At 41.9% G+C, this 11,813-nt stretch overlaps 2 protein-coding genes across 2 annotated transcripts; one reads left to right on the forward strand and one right to left on the reverse strand.

The window, feature by feature from the left end:
- The first annotated feature begins 96 nt into the window (after window positions 1-96).
- zgc:77880 (zf-DHHC domain-containing protein) lies at window positions 97-7,101 on the forward strand. The gene is made up of 9 exons (XM_041031234.1): window positions 97-230; window positions 991-1,079; window positions 1,191-1,264; window positions 1,864-1,976; window positions 2,126-2,187; window positions 2,314-2,434; window positions 2,530-2,602; window positions 2,735-2,915; window positions 3,042-7,101. The coding sequence occupies exons 1-9, from the start codon at window positions 106-108 to the stop codon at window positions 3,131-3,133; spliced, it is 930 nt and encodes a 309-aa protein (XP_040887168.1). The 5' UTR covers window positions 97-105; the 3' UTR covers window positions 3,134-7,101.
- A 156-nt stretch (window positions 7,102-7,257) lies between these two features.
- On the reverse strand, window positions 7,258-10,950 carry LOC121177041. Its single transcript, XM_041031233.1, has 11 exons — window positions 10,743-10,950; window positions 10,321-10,511; window positions 9,991-10,131; window positions 9,743-9,881; window positions 9,368-9,545; window positions 9,111-9,252; window positions 8,652-8,795; window positions 8,332-8,384; window positions 8,139-8,222; window positions 7,861-7,937; window positions 7,258-7,677 (listed from the first exon to the last, which is right to left on the reverse strand). Exons 1-11 carry the CDS (start codon window positions 10,851-10,853, stop codon window positions 7,609-7,611), a joined length of 1,329 nt encoding a protein of 442 aa, XP_040887167.1. The 5' UTR covers window positions 10,854-10,950; the 3' UTR covers window positions 7,258-7,608.
- Between the last annotated feature and the right edge of the window lie 863 nt (window positions 10,951-11,813).

Below are 11,813 nucleotides of genomic sequence, written 5' to 3' on the forward strand. Positions count from 1 at the left end.
TGAAGTTATATTTTCCTACGGTCCCGGAAGGTGACATCAGGCTTCGACGTGACATCACACGGAAGCGGGAGGTGGGGGAGCAGGGGGGGCGGAGCCCGGAAGAAGATGGCGTCTCTGCGCTGTAGGCGAGACCCCTGCGGCGTTATCTGTTTGATTTTAACTTATTTTAGCGTGTTTTACGCGGACTACGTGGTCATACAGTATGTCCTCATCCCCACCTACTCGGGCAGGTCGGTATTTTGTCTTCTTGTGTCCTTTAAACAGGTAAAAACACCGACATGGCGTCTGCGTCTCTGCGCTGTCTCCATTCATTTGACAGCAGACAGGTCTGGCAGCATCCTCACGCTTTTTTGTCTGCTGAATCGACACAAAGCTTGTTTTTCTGACAGTAACGTGTATATTGGTTTATTTAGGTAGATGTTTGTAACCGTCCTTTAGTCAGGTGACGCCAGATAACGTGTCTTATTTCTTTGTTTACGAGCTGAGGTATTTTATCCGCACCAAAACAGTCAGTGAGATGTTTGTTTTTCGTTAGTTCTTTGCTCTTGGACTGAGCTCTCATTCAGAATTATAGTAATTTAATGATTTCTCTGCGTATCGGTAACACAGCCTAACATCTAAAAGCCGGAGCAGAACATTTTTTAAACGAACAAGAGCCGCACTTTCATTCGGCTTATATCCACAACATCGTGACACTGGTCTTCATGTGAAATTTAAACTTTGTCTGAGACCATTTGCTGTTATCTCCTGATTCTTTCCTCGCAAATTAAACACGGTAGTTGGGAGTGGAAAGCAGTTTTGATGACTTACTTCAAGAAAATACCTAATCAATAATGAAAATAAATCACTAGTTTAGTTAGGGATTAACTGATAATGAAAGCAGTATTAGTTACCCTGCAGGTAAGAGAGGAATAAATAAAACCACTCCAGAGAATGAAGTTGTATTAAATTTCTTGTTTTGTGGATTAAAACTGATTTTCTACCTTACAGTGTGTGGTGCACTCTGCATGGATCAGTCTTCAACCTGATTCTGCTGCTGCTGCTGGCCTGCCACTCCAAAGCTGTCTTCTCAGATCCTGGTCGGTAAACTGTTAACGTTTGTGTTCACTGTTCAGATTAATAAGTCAAACTGGAAATCGGGGAAATTCCATCTGATTTAACCTTTGTATGTCGTGTGTTTGTGTGTCCAGGTATGGTGCCTCTTCCTGACACAGCTATAGACTTCTCAGACCTTCGCTCGCAGTCGTCTCGGATGAATGAGCGGGTGAGTCATACGTTAAAATCCCATTAAAGTTTTCTGTTGCTCTTCTTCATCTAAAGCCTTTTTCTTACTGATTACGCAAAGTTAAAACTATAAATTTACTTCTGAGCTTCGCGCAAATAAGTACAAAACCACTGAAAGTGAAATGGTGTGACGTCCATTTAACAGCATGAAACCTCACGTCAGGTACAGATTTTAACCAAGAATTAAAAGTGGAAAGTTTTTGTTATGAATTCAACTGTAACGTAGGAAATGAGCGTAAAAGAAGAGCTGATAATAGAGAGGGAGTATCAGGGAGATTATGGTTTCTCTCTGATTCTAACTATATTATTAACAACTATGTATTTATCTCAGGGTGACTGCGTTTTCACCTCAACAGCTGTACTTACGTCTGCTCTGAGGCTTGTTATTATGCACTTGTGAGCTTAATGACAGACGTCGGTGAAGTGTTTTTTCCATGATCCAGTGATCTAACGTTTGTGTCTGAATACTATAGTTGCTGTGAATATACTGGAAGTTCTCTGTTTCTCAGTTCTCTGGGTTGGGGTTTTTTTGGGGGGGGGGGGGGGGGGGGGGTTTACCTCTGGTCCCGTCGTCTTCAGGGCTGTGAGGGCTGGACCGTGTGCAGTCGCTGCGAAACCTACAGACCTCCCAGAGCGCATCACTGCCGCGTCTGTCAGAGGTGTATACGCCGCATGGACCATCACTGTCCATGGTGAGGAAACGACATCCAACCAGCCACTTTGTTTCATATCCTCCCCCCCTTCCCTCCCTCCACTTTTCTCTTTTCCCTCTTTTTTTTTCTTTAGTCATGTTCAACTTCTTCTTTTTCATTTCCTGCTTTGCGTGTTTTTGCTCTTTTAGGATCAACAACTGTGTCGGGGAGCTGAACCAGAAGTATTTCATCCAGTTTCTCTTCTACACCGGTGAGCGCCACAGTCACATGTTTCTGTTAGCGGCGCTCGCACGCTGGGTTATAGTTTCCATTAGAACTTTTCCACCTGAAGCTTATGCTGCTGATACTGTAGCTGTGGCTCTGTCTCTCTGTGCAGGCATGGCCAGTCTGTACTCCATGGTGTTGGTGGTGTCGGCCTGGGTGTGGCGGATAAGGAACGAGAGAGAAGGCGATGCGGAGAAAGAAGGAGAGGAGACGCCCAGCAAACACCTGATAGTGTGAGTGGTGCAGGGACGAGTCTTATTTATTCTTATTGAGTTTACACAGAGGAGTGAATTATAATCTATATATCCTCCCTGTCTTTGTCTCTCAGTGCTCACTATATCATCCTCCTGGTGGAGTCGGTGTTGTTTGGTGTATTTGTCATGGTTATCTTCTATGATCAGGTACACACACACACACACACACACACAGTTTGCATGGATTGATTTGGCTTTAATTAAAGTCTGTAAATACAGATTCTCTAAATGTAATTGTGCACTTTGTTTAGTGGAGAGCTGATTGTGTGTCTCCTCCAGTTGGTTTCCATAATCACAGACGAGACTCCCATAGAGCAGATGAGGAACAGGCTGATGATCAAGGACCGAGGCTCTTCACCGTCCTCCGCTTCATCCTCCTCCTCCTCCTCGCAGCTGTCTCACCACCCCTCGCACACCCGGAAGCCAAAGCTGGCTCTGCTGCGGGAGGTTTTTGGACGAGGTGGGTTAGTGTTCGTCATCTGCGTCTCTTGCTCCGTTCAGGCTGCAGCCGATCATTATTTCCATCAAACCACTTATCGATTACGTCTTTAAAGACCTGAGTCATCAGCTTTTTTTTCCTCTGCAGGTTCAGTCTTTTGCTGGCTTCTTCCTCTCCACTCCAGCCCTCCGTCGGTCGGCGGCATCACCTACTCCGCCCTGCCCGACTACGATGTCTGACCTTTGACCTGTGAGAGCGAGCGCCGATGAGGAAAGGGTGGCGATGAAGGTTTTGTGTGTGTGTGTGTGTGTGTTTGCGTCTTTATGTGTGAGAATGAATTTCCTGCCTAACTACGATGTCTTATCTTTGGACCTGAGAGATGGAGAGGAAGGAGGACGAAGGCCGAGACGTGGGGGGATGAATGAAGAGAGAGTGAGTGAGTATGAGCTGTGAAAGAATGAATGAATGAATGCACTGAGTGTGTGTGTGGTTTTTTCCCCCAGGACTTAAAAAAAATTTTCAGCCTCAGACCCCAGACTCATGAAAATCTCTTTCCTGTCTCAGCTGTGGTGAGGGAGGAGCAGTCTGTGTGGACTCTGGGGTTTGACTGATGCAGGATAAACGAGGCGGATATGGAAATATTTACATGAAATAACCAACTTAAAATTTCCACCATCAGTAGTTTAGATTTTGAGATTTCGGTTTGGAGAACCGATGAACTTGGAATTGTTCGTCAAACCAAAACGCTTTCTTCAGGACGTGAAGCATTTATTACGATAAATACAAACTGAATTAAATAAATAAAGCTGATTTCTGCCTTTAATCCGTACCGGCCCACGTGTCAGTCAGACCCCAGTGCGTTCCCAGTGGGTTTCCGGTGTTTTCAGACCTTCAGCCCCTGATTGAGAACTGTAAAAACACTTTGCCCTAAAATTAGTTTGTTACTGAATTATGTTTTGTGAGATGATGGAGCAATGTTTCATGTTTTTTTTTTATTATCCCACTTAATGACCAAGTGGAGCTTTAAAAGATGACTGGGTTAGGGTTATGGCTGGGGATGCACTGATAATGAAGCTGATGTGTAATATTTCTCCATCTGTATCAGTGGAGCTTAGTGAATTATCAGGTGCAAAACAGGTTAAGCTTTAATGTTTTTTGAGGAAACTGATCCTTCACAATATTTTCACAGCACGCTGATGCACACTACATGGCCAAAAATATGTGGACACCCAGGCACCCCATTTCAAAGCACGTTAGTCTGATGCTATGACAGCCTCCACTCTTGTGGTTTCTGGAACCTGGAGATTTATCCTCATGCAGCCATTAGTTCAGTTCTCAGTTCTCTAAAATATCATTGTACGCTGTAACATTAGGATTTCCCTTCACTGGAACCAAGGAGCAACATCACAGCAGCCCTAAACCAAATGTCCACATACTTTTGGCTGCATATTGTATTAGTGCATGTTTAATATATCTCTGTTTTTTTGTTGCTGACTTAGGTTGAGGTCCAACACCTGTTTACAAACAAACAAACCACTGTAGGTCAGCGTATTTTCTATTTTTCTTTACTCTCTAATCAACCAGTCGAGCTGAAGTCATCAGTTTTACAGAAACATTTATTTTTTAAACCTAACGACGTGACCTGTCCTCATTACTTCCTGTGGGTGAACACACGCAAACCGATAAAATGACATAAGGAATATTAGGAGTTTGCTGTGACGCCTTTGAGACAGTGAGCGAACAGGAAACGGAGAACGTCCACAGAGAGATTCCTTTTTTTTTTTTGGGTGTTTTGTTTTATTCTTTTCCTCATTCCTGTGTTTATTTTGAAGAACAAAGAATTACAGTTTGACGTGCTACTAACTCATATGTGTTACACACACACACACACACACACACACGTACACAACATTCAAACAGGGTGTGATTTAAGATATAAAAAAGGGAGGATGCAGGACAAAGACACAGGTATTGTTTACTATCATACTACCCATAAATTCTATTTTTAACTTTGGGGATGGAAGTAATATTTTGTGTCATTCATTCCTCATCAAATCACCCCAACACACACACACACACACACACACACACACACACACACACACACACACACACGCACACACACACACACACCTCTCAGTATTCTGCTAAATCTCGGTGAAGGGATGACTCTTAACTTATTTATTGTTTCTAACTATTCCGTGGAGTTAACTCTACCACTAACTGTGTGTTTTTATGTGAGGGGGGTGAAGCTGCCACACGTCTGAACTTCTGCTTCTTTAATGTTTGTTTAACCATGTGCACTGAGACAGCGGCGGGGACGTTGTAATTTCGTGTTATGGACTTAACAAGACATTTTACTTTTTACTTAGCTCTGTGTGTGTTGTACAAGTGTAGGAATTAAATCTGTTGAACCTTGGGCTAAAAAAGTTTTATGCTAAATGTCGACAGGCTGGTTTTTAGTTTGCCGGCTGAGGTGGAAGAAGAAATCAGATTCTTTAATAAAGTAAAAGTACAAATACTGTAAATATACGCCATTAAAAATAAAACATCTCATTCAAAATGTTACTGAAATAAAAATAGTGGAAAATGAGAAGGAAGAGTCAGAGTGAGTTCAGACTCGGAGGCAGCTTCACCCCCTCACTGTGTTTTTACATATGTGTATATAGTTCTTCTGAATCCTGTGTTTGGCCTGAGTTTAACATGTATTTCATATGCACAAGGGAACATTACGACAAGTGCTTCAGTGGATTATATGAAGTGTCCATTTATAGTATAGAATGATGATGGTCCTCTAAAAACAAGCTGCCACTTTTTCTTACATCATGTGACTTTAATAACATAGAGTGATTTTTTTAATATACTAGAAAATCTAATTACTGATAACGACTTTTTAAATTTAACTGTTTTAAAACGTGTTTAATAGCAAAACATAATCAGGTTTATCCTCGAGTCTCTCGACAAGCTAACCGGAAACTTGGGGAGATGTTAGCTGAAGAGAACTCGAACGCATCGTCGACCGCTCTCCAAACGCTTCGACAGGCAGTTACACTAACGATACATCCTCGGGACCAGCTCTGCTTTTCATTAACTGTACATAGGAAGGTTCAGATTTTATATCGGTTATGTGCAATTCTCATGAAGGGAAGGCTACTGAACTCAGAGCATTTTGGGTGTTTTTTTTTTGGTTTGTTTGTTTGTTGTTTTCTATCACAATCTGGGTAAATTTAAAAAAAACAAGGTTTGAAATGTTTTTGCTGTATCATGAGATGCACAAGGTTTTGTCTTTTGATTTGTTTCACCTTGAATTAAAAATTTTTTTGGATCCAAATCAAAGTGTGATGGAGGGAAAATGAGGCTCTCCTGCCAGATTCAACCATGTGCACCTCAGATTTGTCAGAAAACCTTCGAAACGTTTCAAACTGTTGATGTTTTTGTCCAGGTGTGTTATCTATCAGGGTACTGGCTCGCTCGTTTGCCTGAGAAATGCAGTTGATCTGTTTTTTTTTTCATATCAATGTTTGTCATCGGGGTGCGCTCGTTTCAATTCATCCACACGAAACAAGCGCACCCCGTTTGCTGTTTTATTTGACAGCGGGAAGGAATGTGTGTACAAACAAAGAGGGCATGAAATTAACACTTAGCCACCAGCCAAACACTGTGGTATTAAATATCTGGCTCTGTTAGTCTGCTTGGCTGAGAGAGGGAACTGAAACCACACCACCTTCTTCTCTCTGTGTCCCTCATCGGCCTGTAATCGACTCAAAGTCGTATTTGAATAGTGTGAAAGAGAAATTAGCCCATTAGAGCAGAACCAATCCAACAGAACGTCACACACACAGCTGTTTGAAATGCTATGATCAATATCAAACCGATTAAACTCAGTGTAATGGACTTGTCTTTAGCTCCCATTAGTTTGAGAAGCTCTGGGTGTCAGTGAAGGATCGATTAGTTGGTCTTCAGATTTTGCACGTTCAGCTGATAAGAGTTTACATTTGTTGGCTGGTTGGCTGGAAAAGTTAGTTTCACGCCCTCAAACAAAACCAACAAAGAGTTTAACATCATGCGGCTTCATGATGAACAAGTTTACAACCAGCTGATGTTTTATTTATTGTTCCTATCTTGAAACCGTGACCTGTGTATTATTCCTGTTGACGTGCTGCTCTGGCTCGTTCAACTGGAAGTAAAACAGATGTCTTTTAAACTGCTCTGACTCCCTCTGTCTTTTCTTTTTTTTTCAGGCTTTGTTCTGCTAATGCCTCAGCTCAGTTCAGATTAGGTCTTAATTCTGAGGATGAGTTAAATTTGTCGGGTAATTAACACAAATCAGCAGGGTTTAGAAAACAGCAGCAATAACAATGAGGACAGTAAACAGCAATTTAATTTGAAATCTTGTGCATTTTTACATTTATTTATAAAGTAAAAGTCTCTAAAGAGAATTTATCCATTACAACCTTTATCAAGACCAAAACTGAGACTGTGACTGAAAGCGATCCCAGATTTTCCTAAAGCAAACCTGGAGCCAGTTTCCAAGTTTACAGCAGACAAACTGATCCTCTTTCAATACGTTTCCCTGAAATTGATCTAAATTAAAAAAGAAAAAAGGAAGAAAGCTGCAGTGGAAAAGCTCGTAAAAATGGTTCAGTGAAATAAGATGTTTTCCTGCAGGAGTCACGTTGAACCAGGAGGGGGCGCTGGTGGATGTAACACCTGTTCAGAGCGTTTTCACGTAGGTCAGAGTGATGCTTTGTGGAAGTCCATAACTCACCATTACATCTTTAACCTGAAGGAGAAAACACACAGTGGTGATGGGATGTGATCACTTTTACTTTACTGCCAAACTGAATGCAGTAGTTTTAATTTATTTATTTTTCTATTGTGGTTTTGCTGCTTGTGTAGAACTACAGTGTATTCAAAGTATCTGTGCATGGTTTCTAACGTGTTGACATTAGAAGAAGACACTGACCCTCATTAGGACAGTGTTGATGTAGTCCTCAGTGAGCTGGAACGAAGACGAAACCCTTACTCTCATCTGTAAGACAACTGGAAAGACAGTGACTTAACATTACGAGGCGGGCAAGAAGAAAACTACAGTCCACTACATATAAGGTCTCATTTTAACCAGTGATAAAACATCATTGATTATTTGTTGATTATATTTGCATCATTAATCTGAGAAGTAGCCAGTAACATTTATTAAATAGCTGTGGTGGAGTTTGTTATAGCAGTGGCTGATGGTTGTACTTAGTGGGGATGCTGCTGTGGTTTCTGCTGTAGCTGGACTGGTGGTTGGAGTCTCTGCGGTTGCAGTTATGTTTTGTGATGGATCTGTAAACAGAAGTCAAAACAATAATACAAAGGCTGTACATAAACTTTATCTCGGTATAAAATCAGCAGTGGAATCTGAAACATGATCAGATAGAAAAGGGCGTCTCACTGTTTCCAACACTGACGACGACACATCGCAGCTCTGAGTGATACTTGGTTGAACTGAGGGAATAAGTCAGGAGATTAGTTACCAAACAGGAAAACTGTTTCTGAATAAAATCTACAAAATTCATCCAAATTTTCCTGCTCGCTCTGTTTTCACCAACACGTTTTCTTTACCATAGAAATGTTCTTACACTGACACAAGCGTGAGCAGCTCTAGTTGTTCTCCTGATTTCATCCTTGCAGGAACTTTTGTGTGTTTGTTCCTGTTCATACTTTTTCTACACACTTTCTCACAGGTTAATGTGCTGAGGACCAAACACTGACTTGTGAACTGCTTGGACAACGAAGCAGATGGGGTGACTTTCTCCAGCTTCAGTCCCAGACGGCGTCCAGAGCAAGACAAACTGTCCTGGTCCTGATGTAATCTGGACCATGTTGTGCGGCCCGCTGTACAGCAGCTCAGAGATCCTTTAACACATGGAAGAAAGAAATGCTTGTGGAGTTAATGAGTCATTTTCAAAGCCACTGTGTAAAAGCTCTGTTTCTTTGGCGTTACTGCAAAGTGCTTCCTGCTTCAGAAGCATTTCACACAAGTCTTCAGTTACTCATTCTTCCTCTGTGTTGAGCTGAAGAGTGGAATGAATGGCATGTACAGTAATGTGGCACTGTGGCTCTGTTATGTGTGGAGTCTACCTGTTTGCTCGTATTACAGGTGGAGGATTATCTCAATCCAAAGACTTCAGATTTCTATGTAAATCACTTTTTGTTTTTCTTATTACTCACATGGAGATGTTTGCCTCTGCTCTGATGCTGATTTCCAGGGTCTGACCGACTGAGGTGTACAGCTGAGCTCTGTTGGCCGGGGTTGGAGGCAGGAACCTGGGCAAATAGAGCCCCTCTGTGCAGGATGGCACAGCAGGATCCACTGGAACAACAAAGGAAAGCACAGCTTAAGTAAGCAGCTAACTTAAGTAGATATTTAACCTCAGTGCAAAAAGAACATGGCTAAAGGTGGAGCCTGTTAAAACACATCATTTTACCTCTTAAAACAAACTGGACAGGTATTTTGCTGATAGCGTCGCTCGTAGTTACTATGGTCTGCACCCCACCAGTCTGAGTCAGGCCGATAGTCTGCCTGGGAAAGTCCTCCATCACCAGCTGGACTGCGTATGGACCTTCATCACTGGTATTAGTGGGGCTGAATGACAGAGTACAGGTCTGCAAAAGGATAAAGAAAAGACAAAGCCAAATTGGTCTTTTATTTAATGAGACACATCAGCATCTGTTCAAGAAACAATCAGAACAGAAACAGTTTGTTTGGAGATCGAATTTATAACATGTAGATGTTTTTATAGGTTGATGAGCTGTCACTCTGAAAAATGGTTAAACATTGTTGTAAGCACTTGGCCACTCACTGATGAGAGGTTGAGAACAGACACTGGTGTGCAGGGGTTACACTCTGACTCTGATGTGTTTCCATATCTGCATTTAACCTCGTCTCCGTCAGGGTCAAAGGCCAACAGGGTGAAATTTCTCTGACAGTTTGAAGGAACTCTGAGAGAAAGGGAATTATTGTACTACATTTATCTAACAGTTATATTTACTATGTGTGTGTGAGTGTGTGTGTGGGTGGGTGGGGGTGGTGGTCAGTGAGTAGGCTTACCTCAGAGCCGGCAGTATGGTGGTTTGGGGTGATCTGTTGGCTTGGCCAGTGTCTGATCGGTTCCTCAGTTCAACCAGGGTCAAGGCTCTCCATGATACAATGCCATTTACAATGTTATCTATCCAGTTACCACTGTTCAACCTGTGGTGGAAGGTCACAGAAAAGTCAGTTCCATCTTTCCACTTCAACCAAGGGTAAAAACCTTCTGGCTTTATTTTGAGTTTTTAACCTATTTTCACTGTTTCCATTCAGGTTCAACAGGCACATGCAAACCCATTTACTGACACAAGGTCGGTATCATTTCGTTTTTGCGGGACATGGTGCACTCACCATACAGAAAAAGGAGCATTGCTGGGAACCTGCAGAGTCGTGATTCCCTCTGTCTGACACCACTCTCCACTGCTCTCGTTGTAGACCAAGCGCAAATTAAAAGCAATCTGAGTCCCACAATTCCCACTGAAGCATGAGAATCTATCAGAATATCCACATAAGTGAAAGTTCATCTTATAGCGAACGACCACCTGCAATATTAAAGAGATAAAATTACTACAAATGACAGCATTCATGTTACAAAGCTAGGCAAACAGTACTGATTTATGTAAAACAGAGTTTAAAGTAACTGCTGAGTGCTCAGAACTGGACTTCTGTAAAAGCTCTTCAGAGATAAATGTGTGCTGTCACACATTTTTTTTGTATATTAAAAAGCAAAACACAATCGTCTGGAAAGACTCCGCTGTCATAGACATACGCACTGTGAGACTTCCATCATCACTTGTACTTCTTGGGGAGTAGGTCATCACTGTCCCAAGGAAATGAGTCGCCTGTGACCCGCCGACGAGCAACAGCAACAGAAACAGCGGCATCGTCTCTCTGCACACAGTCAGTCAGTAAGGACTCACACCGACACACAAAGACGCTGCTCCTCTCTCTCTCTGTCCATCTGTCTCCCACACAGAAGAACTTTCCTTTAGCTCAGACAATGAACAGGGAAGTGATCTGGTATGAGGAAATGATCAACCACTACTGTAAAGTACAGCTGTACAGATTTGTACAACATCTGTAGTATGTGTGGTAAATGATGTGGTATAAGCTTCTTAGCACCAAACAGCAGACGGAGTTAGAGAACAGCCGGTGAACGTATAGGTGCATTTAACAGCTTAAAAGCCAAATGCTTTTCTCAGGAGACCAAACCAGAGTTTCAAATCAAGGAAACTGAAACTCAGAGATTCTGGTTGTATTTTTCAGTTCAGTGATGGAAACAGATTTAATGCTGACAGTTTTAATCTTCTCTGATATTCAGCGTTTACTCCAAGAGATGACGGCGGGAAAAACAGATGCTCTGTGATTGCAAACTCTGTACTGTTCCAGGGTAATTATATTGTTGTAGCTCCCTTAGCTCTCTGAACATTTTTGTTCTTTATGAAGCTCCAAAAAAACTATCAAATGTCTGTTTAGATCATTTTTCAGTCTCTGCTTCTAAACCACTACTTTAACAAACCTCAGAGCTCCATTATCAGACAGAACATCACTGCTTTAGATGTCTGAAAAGACTTGTCATCCTGTATGAAAACCACAACTGGCTGGAGTAGACAGACCAGTTCTCAACAAAGAGTCTAACTGAGGCATGTGACGAGGCTGCTCAGTCTTTTGTCAACAGCTCTCTCTGCCATCACCGGCTGGGAAAGTTCAATGTGCCATTACTCTGTAAATACCAGTTGTGACCACTACTCAGAAAAAGTTTCTTTAGAAAAAAATAACCAAAAGTGTACATAAAAAAATAAAAACAGTATTTTATTTTATTTTTCCTTCCAAAATATCATTTT

The sequence above is a fragment of the Toxotes jaculatrix genome, chromosome 23 (genome assembly GCF_017976425.1).
Source record: "Toxotes jaculatrix isolate fToxJac2 chromosome 23, fToxJac2.pri, whole genome shotgun sequence".
NCBI lineage: Eukaryota > Metazoa > Chordata > Actinopteri > Toxotidae > Toxotes > Toxotes jaculatrix.

Excerpts from the sequence above, each read along its gene's own strand:
- LOC121177041 (XM_041031233.1), bottom strand. The coding sequence starts at position 10,853 with ATGCCGCTGTTTCTGTTGCTGTTGCTCGTCGGCGGGTCACAGGCGACT. Across the intron at positions 8,223-8,331 it reads CGTCGTCAGTGTTGGAAACA|ATCCATCACAAAACATAACT; the intron begins GTGAGACGCCCT and ends TTCTGTTTACAG. Across the intron at positions 7,938-8,138 it reads CACAGCAGCATCCCCACTAA|TTGTCTTACAGATGAGAGTA; the intron begins GTACAACCATCA and ends CTGTCTTTCCAG.
- zgc:77880 (XM_041031234.1), top strand. The coding sequence starts at position 106 with ATGGCGTCTCTGCGCTGTAGGCGAGACCCCTGCGGCGTTATCTGTTTG. Across the intron at positions 231-990 it reads ATCCCCACCTACTCGGGCAG|TGTGTGGTGCACTCTGCATG; the intron begins GTCGGTATTTTG and ends TCTACCTTACAG. Across the intron at positions 2,188-2,313 it reads CCAGTTTCTCTTCTACACCG|GCATGGCCAGTCTGTACTCC; the intron begins GTGAGCGCCACA and ends CTCTCTGTGCAG.